This window comes from Phoenix dactylifera, chromosome 2, assembly GCF_009389715.1.
Source record: "Phoenix dactylifera cultivar Barhee BC4 chromosome 2, palm_55x_up_171113_PBpolish2nd_filt_p, whole genome shotgun sequence".
Taxonomy (NCBI): domain Eukaryota; kingdom Viridiplantae; phylum Streptophyta; class Magnoliopsida; order Arecales; family Arecaceae; genus Phoenix; species Phoenix dactylifera.
This window is the reverse complement of record NC_052393.1, coordinates 8,641,816-8,660,342: the sequence shown is the minus strand read 5'-3', so window position 1 is coordinate 8,660,342 and position 18,527 is coordinate 8,641,816. Positions and strand designations below refer to the sequence as shown.

At 39.6% G+C, this 18,527-nt stretch overlaps 3 protein-coding genes across 3 annotated transcripts in view; 1 reads left to right on the top strand and 2 right to left on the bottom strand.

Annotated features, from left to right (window-relative positions):
- Positions 1–1,410, bottom strand: part of LOC103716322 (uncharacterized protein At3g06530) — a 37,317-nt gene extending 35,907 nt beyond the window's left edge. The window contains exons 1-5 of the mRNA XM_008804274.3: positions 1,083–1,410; positions 762–975; positions 573–668; positions 362–479; positions 100–273 (exon numbers count right to left, since the gene is read on the bottom strand). Coding sequence (XP_008802496.2) covers positions 100–273; positions 362–479; positions 573–668; positions 762–975; positions 1,083–1,242 — 762 coding nt within the window. The 5' untranslated portion in view covers positions 1,243–1,410. The remainder of the gene's footprint in view (positions 1–99; positions 274–361; positions 480–572; positions 669–761; positions 976–1,082) is intronic.
- Positions 1,411–3,871: 2,461 nt separating this feature from the next.
- LOC103716321 (nucleobase-ascorbate transporter 11-like) lies at positions 3,872–14,753 on the top strand. The gene is made up of 10 exons (XM_008804273.3): positions 3,872–4,779; positions 5,806–5,903; positions 5,987–6,157; positions 7,905–8,005; positions 10,154–10,289; positions 10,431–10,481; positions 10,702–10,989; positions 12,860–13,094; positions 13,300–13,580; positions 14,234–14,753. The coding sequence occupies exons 1-10, from the start codon at positions 4,032–4,034 to the stop codon at positions 14,453–14,455; spliced, it is 2,331 nt and encodes a 776-aa protein (XP_008802495.2). The 5' UTR covers positions 3,872–4,031; the 3' UTR covers positions 14,456–14,753.
- A 1,911-nt stretch (positions 14,754–16,664) lies between these two features.
- Positions 16,665–17,735, bottom strand: LOC103716347. Its single transcript, XM_008804308.2, has one exon. The coding sequence runs from the start codon at positions 17,733–17,735 to the stop codon at positions 16,665–16,667; it is 1,071 nt and encodes a 356-aa protein (XP_008802530.2).
- Positions 17,736–18,527: the final 792 nt, after the last annotated feature.

Here is an 18,527-nt window from a genome sequence, read left to right as displayed (position 1 = left end):
ATACCTTGGTTTCATGTAATGATATGTCACAGATAAGGCTCTGATGATGGAGAAATGGCACAAAGAATTACAAGTGTTGTATAAACTTGCGAAATTCACCTTGTGGTCACGACCTCCCTGCATAGAAGGGTTAAGTCCATCGAACACGAATCCCAAAACCCTCTGCACAGTATCTGTGTCGAGCTCAGGAATCACACCTAGGGCCTCCACAATGACTGCAGTACAAAAACAAATTACTGGTCTCGAATGCTGGAACTCTTTTGTCGGTGATGCCTTGAAAGCAAAACAAAAAGAAAAATCATTCATTAACATATTCCACAGTGTACAAAAGCAAATGATTTGCAGCAATTAAATTACATACATAGTTGCACAAAGCCTCCAAAAGCCCTTTATCACGAATGCACTGTTGCACAATGACTTGTCTAGGAGGAGGAGCACCCGAGTTTTTAACGCCCTCGAGAAATGCCCATTTATTATTTCTGCACCAATTCGTTGAAAATGTCATTGAGAGCTACATGTCAGTAAAAAGATAAGATTAAAAATTTAAAATATATATATTATCTCATGCTCACCCCAAGTCCAGCAGCTGGACGATCCGAACAAAGGCATGAGTGTCATGGTAGGGTAATGCACAAAGAACCAGCTCATCCATGTTGAACACATGAACCCTGCCCGTTCCAGTGACAAAAGATTTTTAGCTTCGAGAAGATTAATGAAGCAGCAAGTAGATTGATAAATTTAGCGGCAAGAAAAGGATGTACTGGTATCGTCGAACAAGGTACTCTAGGGTCCTGAGAGCCGCAGGGAGTTGCAAGTGCCCGGAAAGCAACCGCAGGTATGAATGTATCGACTTGTTGATCTTTTCTTCTTCTTTGGGAACCATCTTCTCCCTGTCCAACTCGAGACTGGTCTGGCTAAAAAGAGTATCTTCATAGCTTCTAAAGCGGCCATCAAGATCAACAAGAACCTCCAACCCTGCAATTCGATGACAGACGGTAAAATCAACCAAAAGAAGAAAAAAGGGGATCAAATCAACACCATAGCTCGATCTTGAAATCAAGAAAGGCCAGGAAAGGACTCGCCAGATAAGGCTATTGGAAGAATCGTTCTGAGATCGATGTCCGCGGCCTCTTTCGGATCAAAGATGACGGAGGGGCGAGTCCGAGGCCTTCTGATCGGATCTGGGGCTCCCTTCAGGACGGATTTGATCGCCTGAAGCTGTGACGCGATCGAGGAAGCCATGGCGGATTTGGGAGAGGAAACGCGCGAGGGAGGGCGGGAGGGAAGTAGGGATAAAGGTTAGGGTTAGGGTTTTTGCGAGGAGGCTTCTTGGACTAAAACGTCGGAAACGTCTTGGAGCTCTCGAGTCTCCGCATAAACCCTGAACCCCAGGCCTAACAAAGAGAGAGGAAAGCTCGCCGAGGGAGGATCAATCGACAAAAGGGGCCGGTTTAGGTTTCCATGCATGAAGTGAAATGACCTAAATACCCATTATTACGAAGCCGGTTTGGTGCTTCTTCGGATTCGAACCCATTTGACCCGGAAAGCGGTCGGTAAGGAAGGAGGTTGGGCCGTTACGCACCGATGGTGCGTGTGGGGTCAGGTCGACCCGGACTTGATCTGAAACGAATTGATCCGACTAGACGCCGAACCGAGTTCGACCCGTCAGACCGGGCTTGGGATTCCCTGCAACCAGGTTTGGGGTAGCGTACGTGTGTGGCCGTGTGGAGGCTCCTTCTTGGATATGATCTTAAAGGTTCTCAAGTTAAACTTGATTGGAACATCAGATGGAAACAGTTACTCCCGCAAAAAAGTTTTTAACTGCTGAGACATTGTCCTTTTTTTTTTTTTTGTTTAGGAAGAAGGGGAAGGAGGGAGGAAGAGGCATGCCCATCCCTGCATAGCAACCCCCACTGGACTTCACCTCGTCAGAAAAATATTCGATACTGGCATAAATAACCGTATATTAGGCATGCCGGCCGGTTTTATTCATACAGTCCCCACCCGTGGATCTGGCTCGTTATCCTTTGGGACTCCGGCATGGTTACCCTCCGTATAAGTACGTCACACGTAGCACCACTGAGGCTATCAGCGGACCAATAAGTCCTTCCAAACCACGCGTCCGAACAGAGAGCATCCGGTCTCTACAATTTAATCGACGTCTGCGGGTTTCAAACTCGAAACCGTTTAGTTGAAAGTAAGGCCCAGTTCCACTGAGCTACCTCCTTCGTCTCTAAATAATTGCGTCAATCCTATTTTGCCACACAAGCACAAGATCGGTTGGTATGTATGCGGATGCGTGTATAACCCCACTGCTTTTAAGAAATATAGTGGGTATAAAATCTCCAAGCATTGAATCCTGAAGCTCTTCTAAATGTAGAGGGAAGTCAAAATTTTTGAATAATATTGGTTAGCGTTGGCATCTCCCCTATTGCTAAAAGATTAAAAAGGGAGGGGGGTGGGGCGGGAATCATTGCCTTGAAGATAAATGATTCTCCGGGTAGAGAATGATGCAAAACAATCCAATCGCAAAAAAGGTCTCGTACACAAATAGATTATAGGTTTTATTTTTGAGATTTGGACGGAAAAAATTGGAAGCTAATCTCTGCCGATCATTTAAACTTAACTAATATAAGTGTACTATATTTCGAGCAGGACAAATACATGTAAATTACAAAGGCTTTCCTTCCCCACATGGAGCCTCTACCTTTTTCTTTTTAGTTCTTTTTCTTTTATTTGCTACAATAGCATTTTGATATTGATAGCATTTTATTTTATCAGGATTTCTTCATCAAAGTAACTAACTAAAAATTTAACCAACTTCAAAAGGAAACATTAGTCATGTTTCATTTTCAAATGCTTCCTTTTAAGAGGATATTGTCGCACAAGCATGCATATTTCTCCGAAAGGGATAACATTAATTGTATTTTTCACATATATACCCACTTGCTAGCATGAAAGTCCAGATTTTATAACTTTTATATTTTATAGTAACGGGAGAACACACACAGATATATATATATATATCTTTGTAGCTATTTAACGATGGCTGAGTTTGTCTTATATATTTCCATAGACTTAACAAATTTCTTTAAAGGAGTAGTTCGAGCATTATCTTGTCAAATATTGTCAAATACAAGTTTACGGATTATAGTTTGTTGCTAAGAAACATGATATTGCTCATCAATATGAATCTCCTTTTAAAGAAATACATCATGTAATCATATAACAAATGAGATATAGCACCTTTTTTTTCCTTTTTAAATGTCGGAAAAAAAAGAAGCAATCCATCCACTCATTTGGTGCCATTTTAGTTAGTGTCAACTTTTTCTCCTATAATATGATACAATATAAGCTCTTTCCACCAAATTTTTTAAAAAAATATCAATTTTTTTTATTGATTACTTTACCAACTCCAAATCAGGCCTTGAACTTGAAGTGGATCTCCTATCTATACAATAATCTATTTTATTGAAGAAACAAATAGATCACGAGGGCGTCTTCTAGAAAAATTATATTTTACATGATATGTAATATGTAACCATGCATGCAGCTAATTACAGCCCCTATTTTTGATATTGGAGCTGAGGGCTTAGTGGAGGATATAATTTCACCATGCTAAAGTAGTGCGCTTCATGAATTAATAATCCCAGGCTCCCGCTCTCTCCCTCGTTTAACTTCCAAAACCAAAGCCCGTGCCATCCGTCGGTGGCACACTAATTCCCGACGCACGAGTCCAAATCTCTTGCTCTCGAACGTTAAAAAGCTTAAAAGAAATCCAACCACCTTTCGAACGTTTATTCCACGGCGACAGCGAACGAAAGGGACACCTCACCATCTTCAAAAACGGGAGAGAGGGACACCTCACCGCCTCCTCACTCCATACTCCCCCACTGCCACCGAAAAAAGCCGCCTCTAATCCTCGCTTCCTTCCCTTCTACTCTTCTCCCACTCTCTTCGGCATTATTCCCTCGTTCCTTTTTCTTTGAGGTCGATTCCTCTCTCTCTCGTTCTCTCTTTCTCTATCGTCAATGGAGTCTGGGTCGAGCTCGGAGGGCTTCGGGAAGGGGAAGGAAAGGCCGAAGGGGCGGCAGAAGCCGGGGCCATGGCCGGCACAGATCGAGCCATTCGTGCCGCTGACGGATCACAATCCCAAGGAGCTGAAATCCTGGGCCAAAAGGACTGGCTTCAACCCCAATTTCTCCGGCGACACGACGGTGAGTAGCATCGACGAGAGGGACCCCGATGAAAGAACTGAAGCTCCGGTGGCCGCCGCCGCCCCCGCCGCTGGCGGAGGTGGACTGGATTTGGAGAAGGGTCTCGGTCGCCGTGGAGAAGCGTTGACTAAAAGAGCTGAGATCGAGCCGATATTGGGCACGAGAAGGACTCGGACTGAGAATAGGGGAATTGAAATTAATCCAGTGCCCAGAACCAATGACGATGTCGAGAATCTGGATTTTAATGATGATGAAAGGAGGGTTGAGAAGGATAAGAAGAGGATTGGGGTTGAGCTGGTAGTGAGATTGAAAGATGAGATGAGGAGAATAAGGGAGGAGCATCCGGTGAGAGCAAATAATGATGGTTTGAATGTTAATGTCCGTGGGAATGGGGGACCCGCAGTTGCTCCGGTGGCAGTTGATGAAGATTGGAAGAAGGATGAGAAGAAAGGTGGGAGGGAAGTGGAAATTGACATGTTTTCCGAATCTCCCGAGCCAGAGCAACCGTCGACTTACAGACCTGGAGGGCTTCGGTGTGGCATTACAGATAATCCGGGTCTCGGTTAGTGCATTGCCCTTATCTTTGTGTTATTGGTTTTCTTCATTCATGCAATCTTTGTCTTTGAAACTGGGGAATTATTTTACAATCACTCAAGCAGTTGCTTTCAATGATTTTTTTGTTTTGTTTCGTTCTGTTTTTATTTTTTTTAGAGAAGGTTTCAAAGAAATTGGACCTCTCTGTCAATTCACCTAGTTTCGAGTATGCATGTTTCATGTGGAGATTTTTTAAAAAACAAAAACTTCTCTTGTTATTTTTGTCAACTTCAATATTTTCATGGTTCACAGGCATGCATTAGTAAGCTTGTGGAAGTACTGACCCCATGGAATGCCGTACCGGCCCGTACCGGCCGGTACGGGTCGGTACGTACCGGTCCGGTCCTAAACCGGTACCGGAATGACAAAAAAACCGGTATTTTCCGATTTTTTATCCGAACCGGCCGGTACGGGCCCGTACCGGTCGGTTTGGAGCCCGTACCGGCCGGTTCGCACCAGTACGATTTTTTTTTTAAAGAACCACAGCGCCGCGCGCTGTGGTTTTTGAAACCACCGCGTATCGGCCGGTACGGTACCGGTACCGGCCGGTACATACCGGACCGGACCGGTACCGTACCGGTCCGGCCGGCCACCGGTACGCCGACCGGTTCCGGTACGGCGGACCTAGTCTGACCCCGATGTTAAAAACTCAAAACAGTTTGAAACGAAAGTGAAATCCCTGTCTTCAGTTTCTGATTTTTTTTCTTGTTTTAATACATGACCTGGCAATCCTCCGTTCTTTCACATGTTATAATACTAACATAAGCCTTTTCAGCCGATTGAAATGAATTATTTTCTGCTTTCCAGAGGAAATTCCCCATACAACTCAGATGAACTTTTTAAGTTTCATATATATTATTCCACTTTCTTCTTCAATGAATATTCAAAAGCCGTACATTTCTGGAACTATTGAAATTCTGACTAGGATCTTTTATCAATAATAAGAAAATTTCTTTTTATCACTGACAATTACTGATCATGCTTGTTATTGCAGCGGCTCTTATCTTTTATGGTTTGCAACATTATTTATCATTGGCTGGTTCACTTGTGTTCATTCCTTTGATCATAGTACCAGCCATGGGTGGTACTGATGTAAGGGTCTTCCTTTACAATTCCATCATCTTAAGCAACATACTGAAGTTTTGAAGATTGACTTATAGCTTTTGTGATCACAGGAGGACACTGCTAATGTCATTTCCACAACATTATTAGTTTCTGGTGTTACGACAATATTGCATACCTTTTTTGGTACTAGACTTCCACTCGTTCAAGGAAGCTCCTTTGTATATCTGGCCCCTGCTTTGGTGATCATAAACTCCGAAGAGTTCCGAAATCTCAGTCAAAATGTAAGTCTCTAGTTCTTATGATAACATTTACCATGTCGATCTATTGTTATCAATTGCTACTTTTATATGTCAAGCCCTGTACAATTTGCCAGTCATCCAGAAACTTTGCTGCTGTAAAAAAATATACCATTTTCATAGACCCTTGCAGAATAATTTGATGATGCCCATGCATGACATAAGGGGGAGGACTTAGACCTGTTGACATTATGTATATATCATGTTTCTCTTTGGGTGAGCCCACCATGTGAAATTTTTAATAATGGGGTTAAAGAGTGCGGAGACAGGGTTCGAACTCAGGACCTCTACTCTGATACCATGTTAAAATCATCACTTGTCCCAAAAGCTTAAGCTTATAGGATGAGGTAGATTTATTTATATATTTTATATTTTCTGACACTCTTGATGTTTTTATTCCAACGCTAAAGCAAAAAGCCAACATAGGACATCTAATGAGGACCCCTTTCCAAGCACAGGAAGCTGGTATCGTTAATTTCCTAATACATGAGGATGACTCACTAGGCAAAAATAATTAGGGCAAAGTGGTCAGATGTTCAACTTTCCCTTTGAACTTAAAGTCTGACCTTACTCCTAAGCAAAATTTCAATGTGATCTTACCACCAAGAAAGTGGCTACAGTCACACCCGAGATGAACAGTGTCATGCCTGAGCTTTGATGAGCATCTGGTAGCTTGGCAAAGTTCAGATAATTGTTGATTCACCCCCTTTGTAGGAATGGGTAGTTTCGCTAGTTTGCCTTTTTCATGTCAACCATGGGCAACCAAGAGTCTAATAAAATGTACCTATATCATCAAGAGAGAAAGCAAGTGGTCTCTCTGTCATTCTAGAATTGCTAGGGGAAATGTGAAGTCCTCTTATGTTAACCATCCTAAAGCAGAAACCTCCTTGTGAAAGGCCCAAAACACTCATAAATGGTCATAAGTCTCCCTCGACTAGTTGACTCGTATGGACTGGTTCAACCACTTACCAATATTCTTGAACTTGGCTTAGTTGAGAATTGAGATCAAGCTCTAATCAAGTTCAAGCTTAAAGTACTAAGGACATCTGTTTTACATGATCGGATTATCAACCTTGATATTGACCATCAGCAGTTAGTCACACTAAGTAACTACTTGGCCTCATTCAAATATGGAATTGTTTGATAAATGATCAATTAACCTTGTCCAACTAGTACTAGATACTATTTTCAACCGAACTTAGCCCAAAGTTCATTGATTTAACCCAAGAAAAAAAAAAACAATCATGCAGCCTCATTAAGACAAACCAAGTTCTACTTGAACTTGGACCCACGTTAAGAATTTTGTGTCCTAATTCAACCAAGCATGGTGCCTCTAACTGAATCTAGTTTTACTTCCATAATCAGACTTATGTGCCACTCTTATGCTAGAAGAATAAACCATAACCTTCGTAATGAGCAATTGATCATCTTAGCATTTCCTTTCCAGTGCACATATGCCTGAAGAAGCTTGTTTGTTATGTGACCACATAAATAAATTAGATTTTTTCCATCTCTGTATTTTCTCACAATCCATGTACTTCAGAGGTAATTTTTTTATGAGTACGACTTGTAACCAAGCGATAATAGTGACTTGCTGGTTGACTCTGAAATTCAGATGCTAATGTAATATCCAACTTTTAACATTTCAAAAAATTATAAACTTTGCACTGGGCAACAGTCCTGCTGTTATTTTGCTTGATGACATCACGTGCTTTTGTTTGGTCACATGCAGAAGTTTAAGCACATAATGAGGGAACTACAAGGGGCCATAATTGTTGGTTCAGTTTTTCAGACAATCTTGGGATACGGTGGCCTCATGTCACTTCTTCTACGGTATCTTTTAAAGCTAAATTGTATTTTTTTAAAAAAAATTTTGATTATTTATTCTTGAATTCCAATGTTGTTATTTCTAGCATGCAATTTTCTGTTTGAGCCAAATGCTTTTAGTGATTTGTCGTTGTCACTGTATTTCATAGTTTAGGTGGGTAACCACTGCTATCAGTAAGTTTAGAAAGCAGGAGTATCTGATGTTGTTGCCTATGAAGTAATATGTTGAAATGTTTAGTTACAAATAGTTTTCTCTTTTCCTGAAAAGTGATTGTCATAAAATACATGTAATACATCAGTTCAGTGAAAAATGATAGGCAGTATAATTCACACTGATCCACTGTTTGCAATTACTGTTAGCAGAGTTGGTTGGAACCCCTCCCTCTCCCCTGAGTCTTGCCCTTGGATTAGGTCCAGGGTTCAAATACTGGGTTTTGCTTTTTTTAAAAAAATCCATTGTTGGTTTTGTGTGTATGCGGGAAGGGATTGAAAGCTTTCGTAAGTGGGCATTAAGTGGAAATTTTGCTGTTGAATGTAACTTCATCCTTTTCTTGTATATCTGAATTTTATATTTCTTTTTGAATTCAATTAGTTGTTCTCTAAGACCTTAACCGTGTGTTATATTTTAAACTTTTTGGTTGTTCTCAACAACTCGTGGTCGCAGTAAGTTATTCTTTAGAATGCTTAAGGTGCTCCTTTGCCATCTAAGACTGATTTTCTTTTCCATTTTCTTTCATCATAAATTTCCCATGTCTGTTGATTATCCTCCTGTAAATTATGGTACATGATGTCACCTAAAAGAAGCATATTCTTCTTTCATTTATTTTGTATTATTAAAGAAGTTTGCCATCATAGATTCTTTTTTTCCTGACATTATTTCAAAAGCATATATACACAACTTATGACTTGCAGACCGAGACCCAAACCTGACTTGTTTGAAACATGGGCAGTAATCTATGAACATAATCAGGTCCAATTAAATACCGAATAACCTAAACCTAGTACAAATGAGGTTGAATAGGGTCAGATTATCATATTGGGTCCAAACTTGCAGCTACTAGTGTTGACCAGCTTTGGCCAACATACTTTTGAAGGAAATTAAAGCATTTTGGCTAGTCTGGGCAGAAACTGGTCCAATCATTTCATTACAGGATATGGCCTGAAACCAATATGTTAGAGCTAGAATTGTATGTGTACTAGAATAAAGGAAAAAAAAATGATAGCATTCCCTTTATAATGCACCTCCTGATTTTATAATTCCCTTTGTGTTTTGTTAATTCTGTAGATTAGCATTGGTGTTTCTTATAATAAATAATGTGGTGTAAACTCCGAGAATGAAGTGTAAAAAAAATTATGAAATTTTGCTACTAAATCTCTAGATATCAATTGGGGCACGGGTGATTTAACTTTGTCTTACAAAGCTAACCTGGGACCTCCTTCAAATTCATACTCAAACATAGTTGTCATGGCTTTATGTATTCATAGATTTGCTCTAATTTTGCGTATAATGGACAATTGAGTGTAAACTTGATTGATGCAACTTGCACAAGTATCATTTGAGAACTTAATGTTGATAAAAAGAACATACTAGTGTTTGTTACTAAATATAAAGATCTCCCCTTTTTTGAAAAAAAAAAAAAACTATAAGAAGTCTCTGTGCCAAACTGAATCTAGCTTTGCAACAACAAAAGTAAAGTGTAAAGTTAAAAAATGTGGTGCTAATAAGAATATCATTCAGTATTAAGAAATGTTTGCCATGCAACCTGTCATTCCCTCGGTAAGCCATTCGAGAAATGAATTGAAGTCAGCATTCCCTCAAAGCAGGAGAACATGTGGGAAATGCTTTAAAAATTACAGGAAAATAAATGAATATATCATTCAATATTAAGAAATATTGATCCTATTTCCTCACTGTTAATTTTTTTAATTGCCTGTCTAGCTTCCATGTCATGCATTGATTTGTATGTCCATTTTCTGAAGGGGCACCATATTTACTTCTAGTAGACTAAATTTGTTCTGATTGATTCCAAATAGGACACATAAATATTTCAGAATTTTGTCTTATTTTGGATAGATGCTGCAAGTGCGGCACTTAAGTTTACTATGACCATCTGGTAAATCAAGCTTTATGTTTTTTTTTGGCTTATGTCACAGGTTAATAAATCCGGTGGTAGTTGCACCCACTGTTGCCACAATAGGTTTGGCATTTTTCAGCTATGGATTTCCGCAAGCTGGAACTTGTGTAGAGATCAGCATTCCCCTGATTTTATTAATTCTTATTTTCACTCTGGTAAAGGATTGGCAAGCCTGTTATACTGATTTACATGTTGCAATCTTGTGAAACATTCTTTATCATTTTGCTTTTGTATAATGTAATGAAATTCAGATAATGTGCAATAATGTCCATTTCAACACTCTTTTCTAATTGCAGTACCTTCGAAGAATTTCCTTCTTTGGGAATCATGTATTCCTTATTTATGCGGTATCTTCCTCAACCTTTTTGTTTGTCCCTTTGGTGAACTTTTAAACTCATGAATAGCATCCACAAGACCCATTTTCCGCACATTTAGCTTCTGGCTAAACACTATATGTCTGACTTTCTCTTGCAGGCCATCTAAATTAATACAGTTTCATAGAATTCAACTTTAATATAGCTTTGTTGGAAGTGATGCTTACAATCTATTCACATTATTCACTGGCAGGTTCCCCTAGGTGTTGTAATTGTATGGGCATATGCCTTCTTTCTGACAGCCGGTGGGGCTTTCAACTATAAGGGCTGCAGCCCAAATATACCTAGTTCAAACATCTTACTGGATGCTTGCAGGAGACATGTAGATACTATGAAGCATTGCCGGACCGATGTTTCTAATGCATTGAAAACTGCTGCTTGGGTCAGGGTTCCTTATCCATTCCAGTGGGGCTCCCCAACCTTCAATTTCAAGACATCTTTCATTATGGTCATTGTATCACTGGTCGCATCAGTTGATTCGGTAAGCACCATTTAAAACATCGCTTGCATTATAGATATACTTGCATGAATGCATATTGATAAGCACTGGCTTCATGACAGTTTCCAGTGGCAACTGATGCTGAAGGTATTATTTACTATGAGAAGCTCATGTCTACAATGAAGAACATATGATTTATAATTTTCTTTTCTGAGGTTACTGTTGAAATAAGTCACCCAGACCAAAATGGGAAAATGATAGATTGATTTCCATTTCATGTTGTGTCCTTAACAAATCCGCCACAAGCATCAATACATTGGCCAACCAAGGGATGCCATTTTTAGGTTAGGAGTGTAACACTTTCATCAAAGTCCCAATTTAATCTTGTCTTTGCCCTTTTTCTAATATTAATCTTTTCTTATTTATGGTGACAAAATAATTAAATCAAGTTTTGACATTTTATTTTGCACTTTCATGTTTATTTTTACCCTTTGAATTGGGGCAGTAGTACTAGGTTCTATGTGATTGTTGCATGTTAAACATACAAGTGCAGCTATAAAAAGGATAAGGGCATTTCGACTCATGGAAAACATATATTGATCTTGATGACCCTTAGGATACACCTATAGATTCCCAATAACTTGTTTCTGAAATTTTATCACCACAAGCTTGATCCCTACATCCTAGGTAGTAGTAACTGGTTCATAAAGCCGACCTTAAATTGTTGCAATGAGGCTTGATGGTTATTGCTATTGGTTTACAAGCCTTATACCAATATGGTTCTGATCAAGCTCTTCCACGATCATTACTTTCCAAGGTAGCAAACTGTCATTTGAAGACATTCTCTTTTTTCATTTGATAGCTTTTATCCAGGTAGCTATGGACTCAACCAGCAGATAAATTCACTAATTTCTTTTTCACTCAAGGATGCATGGTACACACCAGTGTGGCCTTGGACATTTTGTAAAACATCTAGTGAGAACACACATGTAGAACTGAAGGCTTAGAGTTGTTGAGCTGAGCATTTGAAAGATAATGCCTGCTCAACATCAAGCTGCGGTATTATTAGAGGCTTTCATTATCGGATTGTGATGTTAATTCCTTTTTGCAATAAGCGATCCCTGTAACCTGCAAGAACAGGATTCCAACAATTTTTGAATTTCTGATCTTTTAGTTATTTTTTGCTATCAATTAACAACATATCTATGGCAACTTGAAGTTGGGAGTTGAGTAAACTAATACAATGGGAGTGGTGATATAAATCTCTTCAGCTACAGGTTGATTATAGATCCTATCAAATTCACCTTTCTTCATGCAATTGTTAGCTATGTTAACACATTAGAGTTTTATATTAATTCCATATAAAGAGCTTAATATTGAATCCAGATGAATAGGGAAAACTGCACATTTGAAATAAGTTGACAGAAAACTTAATGCAACTGGAAACAGAAACCTATATCCTTATCATATCTGTCTTTTAATATAATTGATTTGTATTTTTGGTCCTAATTGTGGGGTTTATGTAGTCTATTTTTTAAGTTCCAGTCACCCCATCTTATGAGCATCAATTCGTAGGGTAAATAGGCGGTTATACAAACATATCTATGTTTTCAGGTGCCAAGTAATTTTATTGAGCAGTTATTATTTTGTCTCTTAGAATGTTTATCACCTTTTTTTGTGCAAGGTGAGATCTCACCATGACTTTTTTCCTCTTGCATTACAGCTATTTACCTGTAGTATTGTGCTTATGATACTGATGAGAGTAAAACAAATATTACAATAGACATGCTTTTGTTTTGTGACTTAACCCATTTATCTCAGATGACATTCGCCCCAATCTGATGATATTCAGTATAAGAATTGAATTTCTGCTTGAATTTCAATGTAGTTATACTAATTAAAAATCCTCCAGGTTGGGTCCTATCATGCTACATCCATACAAGTCAACTTAAGGCCCCCGACACCTGGAATTGTCAGCAGGGGAATAGGCCTGGAGGGGGTTTCAAGTATTCTGGCTGGACTCTGGGGTACAGGAACTGGATCGACAACACTGACTGAAAATATACACACCGTTGATGTTACTAAAATGGCAAGCAGAAAAGCTTTGCAACTTGGAGCAGCCTTATTGATCCTCTTTTCCTTTGTAGGTAAGATGCTGCGTGGTACCTAGGCATCTTGAAATTCATTTTTCATTCTTTATATAGGTAGAATCCTCAGAGCAGAAGTTCACCTATGTAATATACAAACAAAACAATTATCAGGCCTTGCGCGATTGCTCATTAGGTAACAGGACAAGAATTGCATCGTATTTTGGTTACAGATTTTTTTACTTTTACCTTTTCTTTTTGACAGGAAAAATCGGTGCACTCCTTGCTTCTATCCCACTTGCCTTGGCTGCTTCCGTTCTGTGCTTCACGTGGGCTCTGATCGTAGCACTTGGCCTATCAACTATGCAATATACTCAAACTGCTAGCTCTAGGAACATGATCATTGTTGGGTTTACCTTATTCATCTCTCTCTCCATTCCTGCATATTTTCAACAGTATGAACCCAGTTCTAGCCTCATACTTCCCAGTTATTTTGTACCTTATGCGGCTGGATCAAATGGACCAGTCCATACGGGCAGCAAAGGGGTAAGCTTTCACAGAAAGACCTTCAGGCACATTCATGAAATAATGCATGCATGAGTTTGCATACTTACCCAAAATTACAAACACCATTAATTGTCTAATTTTCTAAGATGCCCTCCAATCTCCATTGGTGACACGTGTGCCTCATCAGCATTATCTCCTAACTCATTCGTGCAAATAATATTGTAATAGTAACATGGATCTATTAGCACTTTGCCTGCCATCCTCTACTTTGTGAGACAAATTCATGGGCCATAAATGAGGGAAACAATAACTAATAGGCAGTTCAGTCAAGCATCGGGGGCTAATGCTAGAGCTGATCATTTGTATAACATGCTATTAGCCCACCTGTAAGACTTGCAAAAAGTGTTCATTCATCCAGCAGTATAAATAATGTGATGTGAGGGTAACTAGTTTCTTAAACATCTAGTATTAACATTGTTGAGCACATCAACAATCTGGTACTATTACATGTCAGGATGGAAGCATCGGACTCTGTTTATGTTCATGAGACTTTGTTACAGGTATAGTTAAGAAAAATGAAGCATGAACTGCAATACATAGTGCACGAACTGGTCCATCTTGTAACGACCATCTAGTTTATTCTGGATCTTATTTGTACTGTTTCTTACTAATTAGTTTTATGATCTGTGCAGCTAAACTTCGCATTGAATGCTCTCTTATCTCTCAACATGGTGGTTGCTCTCCTTGTGGCGTTTGTGCTCGACAACACAGTTCCTGGTAGCTGGCAGGAAAGAGGGGTTTATATCTGGTCAGATTCTAGGGCACCAGACCTGGATCCATCTTTTCTAGGACCCTACCTGTTGCCAGAAAAAATAAGGCGCTACTTTGGGTGGGCTAAGTGTGTTGGGTCATAATACAATGTCAAGCCTATGCCGCTGATCATGTGTTGGCTGTATTTATGTTGTTCAGTGTTGCAACATTCTCTTCATTCTTAAGATAATTTCGCTAAAGAGGCTATTTATTTGTTTATTTATTTTGGTTACACTTTTGCGTTCGCCTTTTTATACAGAAGCTTCAGAAGATTCACGTTGGTTTTTATGCCACACTGAGGAGTTCTGTCTGCAGCTTTTGATCAACATTGTGCTGCCAATTATGTATAGAATAATTTGATTTACGATCATTAATAGCAGATCAGATAATTGCCATTTTGTCCGTCATAGACTCCGGCTATGTTTTTATAATCTGTACTCTAATTTTGTGAACTTAAGGTTAACATCTATCTTGAAAATCTGGAACAGGGGACGAGATTTTCATATGTTTGCCATTATGGTATAAATTAAAAAAACAAAGACTAATAGCTGTTGCTTATCTTATTATTTTTAAAATTAGATTCTCTTACAAAAAAAGAGTCATCTAATTGAGGTATGATTGATAACTTACCAAAACAGAGTTATATTCTTGTACAAGAAAATAAAAATTCCAACGAGTGAATCATTAAGTGTGGTTCCAACTTCCAACTGCACATGGAAAGCTAAAACTCTCGTCCTTGGCATTTATTATAATTTTTTATATGATTTCAATATTAGTTATATGAGAACCAATAATGAATATAGAAAAAATTGTATAAATTTTTTTCAAAATTTTGTGATTTATATTTTTATTTAAAATATTGTATTTTTAATTAAATTTCGAAAATTACGAATTTGTTGCAATAGAGCCAAACATCCCTATGAAGTCTAACACCGTCAGCTACGGATATGAAATTATTAATGCATCCTCAGGTCTTCATTCCTGCAAGGATGTTAATGATATTTTACATCTAACGTTCTCGACTCTCAAAATTGAAATATCCTAAAAGTAGAAGAGGGATGAAAGTCATGAAACCTTTCTCATAGAATGAGACAAGATATAAAAAGATAGGAAAGAGGATTAAAAATAAGGACTTTGAAGTTAAAAAACTTCCAAACATTGTGTTATTTTATCTTTGTGACAATTTGTCCAAAGAATGTGAGATTATGATCGTTCGTAGCATAAATTGCATTCTTTGATGTTGGCTAATACTTCCAACAGGCAAAAGGAGCGCGTGATATACTTGTGATTTGTGAAACTAAAGTGGGAGGATGTTAAAAGTTGTGAGAATGCTTGTATTTTTAGCATGTTTCCACTTTATCTAAAACTATGGTAAGGTGCCTATATGTTTTAGGAAGACAACAGGTTAGGTGCCACTGAAGTAGTGGCATCAACTGAAATAATGGTACCTGTGCATGTAGTGGCCCCGAAGTGCAACATATATCACTTTCATTTAAGGCTGAAAATGTAGCAGCTAGCAAGCAGCATTTACTAGTAGTAACACACATTTGAACCATATTAAATGATGTGTGTGCATTTAGTGAGGATGCTGCTACCTATTTGCACCTATCTCTCTTCCATCAATCCAAAGAACATTGTTATCTCATTAGAGCATGCAAGCTGAGTTGTTCAGGTTTTTGTACTATATGAGTGAATATTTTGATACCATACATTTTTTATATGCATGCAGTCATTACCTCGGAAATTCAACGGCAAAATCAACACAAAAACGAGCAAAAGAGCAGTTCTAAGGAGTCCTCTAGGCAATCTATGGCATGTGAAAGTACAAGGCAATAGTGAAAACTTGTACTTTGGAGAGGGTTAGCAAGAGTTTGCTCAAGCCCATAGATTACATGCGGGATTCTTTTTGGTGTTCGATTATGAAGGTGATATGGTTTTTAATGTCACAGTATTTGATCTGAGCATTTGCATGAAAGAGTACACTCCTGTCAATACTAGCGAATCCAATGCCAAAAATCATGCCGATGATCTTATCTCTGCATACAATTTGGAGAGAAGTTTGTTCCCTAGTCTCTCTGCAATTACAAATAAAAGGTGGGCTCGAAGTTACCCAAATAAAAAGATTTTTTTTTGAGGGTTATATCAGTAAAAATTCAAAACAATGACTCACACCTTCCTCAAAATCCCTTATTTCTGTCATTTTACCCTAGTTCAGCTAAACTAAAAATTAAATAAGCATCTGAAGTTGACTATTTACCCACAACATCGCGCGCTAATGGGCGCTAGAATTTTCAGCTGCCGAGCTTCGCATCTTCAGTAGGGCCGTAGGGAGTTTGCATAGGAAATCAAAATCGGATAACCTGAAGGGTAGCCTTTTTGCAACTCCTTCAACGCCCTTTTTTTGATATCGTAGCTATAGATAGAGCTATTCATCACAAAAACAAGCGTGTCGCTGTTGATCACCGTAAACGAGTGCACGTCTCCCGGACTTGTAAGCCCCATCTCCATCATGCTAACTTGATATTTTTCAACCCATGCTATGGTCCCTTGATCCCGAGACATCGCCCACAGTTTAAAAATTGAAGATCTCCGGCAACTTATCAAGCACAGAGATTTCTCACCCCACCTTGCAATCCGAATCTCATGGCAATCAGACGCCTTCGTTGCCTCTCTCGGGATCGAAAGAATCTCGGAGCCCTCCTCTTCGATATCAAAGGCGACAATGTACGGGGCCGTATGCATGTACGGCCCACAAGTTGAAGCCAAGTACACTGTCCTGCCGCAAATAACCGGATACTCCAGTTGCAGATCTCTTGGACCTCCATCGACCATCTTGTGGAACTTCCATGCATTATCCGCCGAGGCGTAGACCCTGAAACAGTAGGGGGAGTGCCAATCTGGCGGCTTTGTGAAGCAGACCAGCTCGTAGCCTCTCGACATCCGGTCGACGGCGACGCCGATGCATGACAGGTCGTGATGTTCTTCGCCGGTCGGGGGCGGGATGAAGCGCAGCGTGGCGATCGGAGCCACCGGATTGCAGACGCACAAGCTGCCTAAGATTCTAGACTTGTTTGAGCAGAACACGAGACCGTTGGCTGAGGCCCGGACGACCCTTTCGGCGTGCTGCAAGAACCGGAGGCCTTCATTGGGTATGCCGGCATGAGGGTCGAGGAGAGTGAGGACGACGGGGCCGTAGTATGGCCGAGTGAAGAAGCCCGAGTCGGCTTTGGTGTGACGAGATTGGGTAAGGAGGAAGTGATTGCATGCAGAGCGACGCAGAACGTACCGACTGAGGGTTCGGAGCTTGATGATGGCTTTCGCTGGGAGGAAGGAGAGGATCCCGGCGACTTCGTCCTCGGAGAGGCGTTTCAATGTGGAGGCCATAGCTGATGATGGTTCGCATGGCCAGAGCGAGGGTTATTTATAATATCCTGTGGATACTCCCAGTTCGAGTCGGAATCTAGCGATGCAGTCCGTGATTTCATCGCCCACCGTCCACGTAGATGGATAGATCATAAACTGAGGAGGATCGGGACAAAGGGTACGTGGCAAGGGAATCGAAACTCCCACTTAGGAAAGGGATGCAAGTTTGTATTAATATCAACTACCTTCCATCATTAGCCGACAATTGGCTTCAGGTGTCGACTTTATTCATCACTTGTGCCTGGAATTCGACCTTCAGTAGTAAGAACCTAGGAAATCTATTCCTTTTTTCTGTCTCGCTGGACCCTTTACTCACTGTTTGGTGTGAAGTATGCATAATTATTGAACTTCTGTTTTTTGTTATTTGTTTTTTTTTTACCACCTATGTCCAGGTGCGTAGTTCTGAGTGCCAAGGAAGCTGAGGACAAGTACATAACATCTGTTCATATCCAAAGACATGTCAAACTGGTCAAGAATATCATCTCAAAAAAATTTAATTCTCGACGTCTTAGGATTGCCTCAAATTTCAATTCTATATATTTTAACAAGGGTTCATCTGAAGCTGCTTCCCTTGCAGCAGGTTCACTTATTGAGGTAATTTCATGTTCAATATTCTTAACCGGTTGCAATTTAAATCATCTCCACCCAATTAGTTAGAAACATTCTAAAATAATTTCACACCATCTCTTAACTGGACTAGTTACTGAATTTTATAAAAATAAAGCACCTCAGTCAGCTGCATTCTACTCTTAT

What these genes read in the sequence shown, in the direction of transcription:
- LOC103716347 (XM_008804308.2), bottom strand. Translation starts at nt 17,735, where the DNA reads ATGGCCTCCACATTGAAACGCCTCTCCGAGGACGAAGTCGCCGGGATC.
- LOC103716321 (XM_008804273.3), top strand. Translation starts at nt 4,032, where the DNA reads ATGGAGTCTGGGTCGAGCTCGGAGGGCTTCGGGAAGGGGAAGGAAAGG. An exon ending in TCCGAAATCTCAGTCAAAAT is followed by an intron (nt 6,158 to 7,904) that starts GTAAGTCTCTAG and finishes GGTCACATGCAG; the next exon opens with AAGTTTAAGCACATAATGAG. An exon ending in TGGTCGCATCAGTTGATTCG is followed by an intron (nt 10,990 to 12,859) that starts GTAAGCACCATT and finishes AAAATCCTCCAG; the next exon opens with GTTGGGTCCTATCATGCTAC.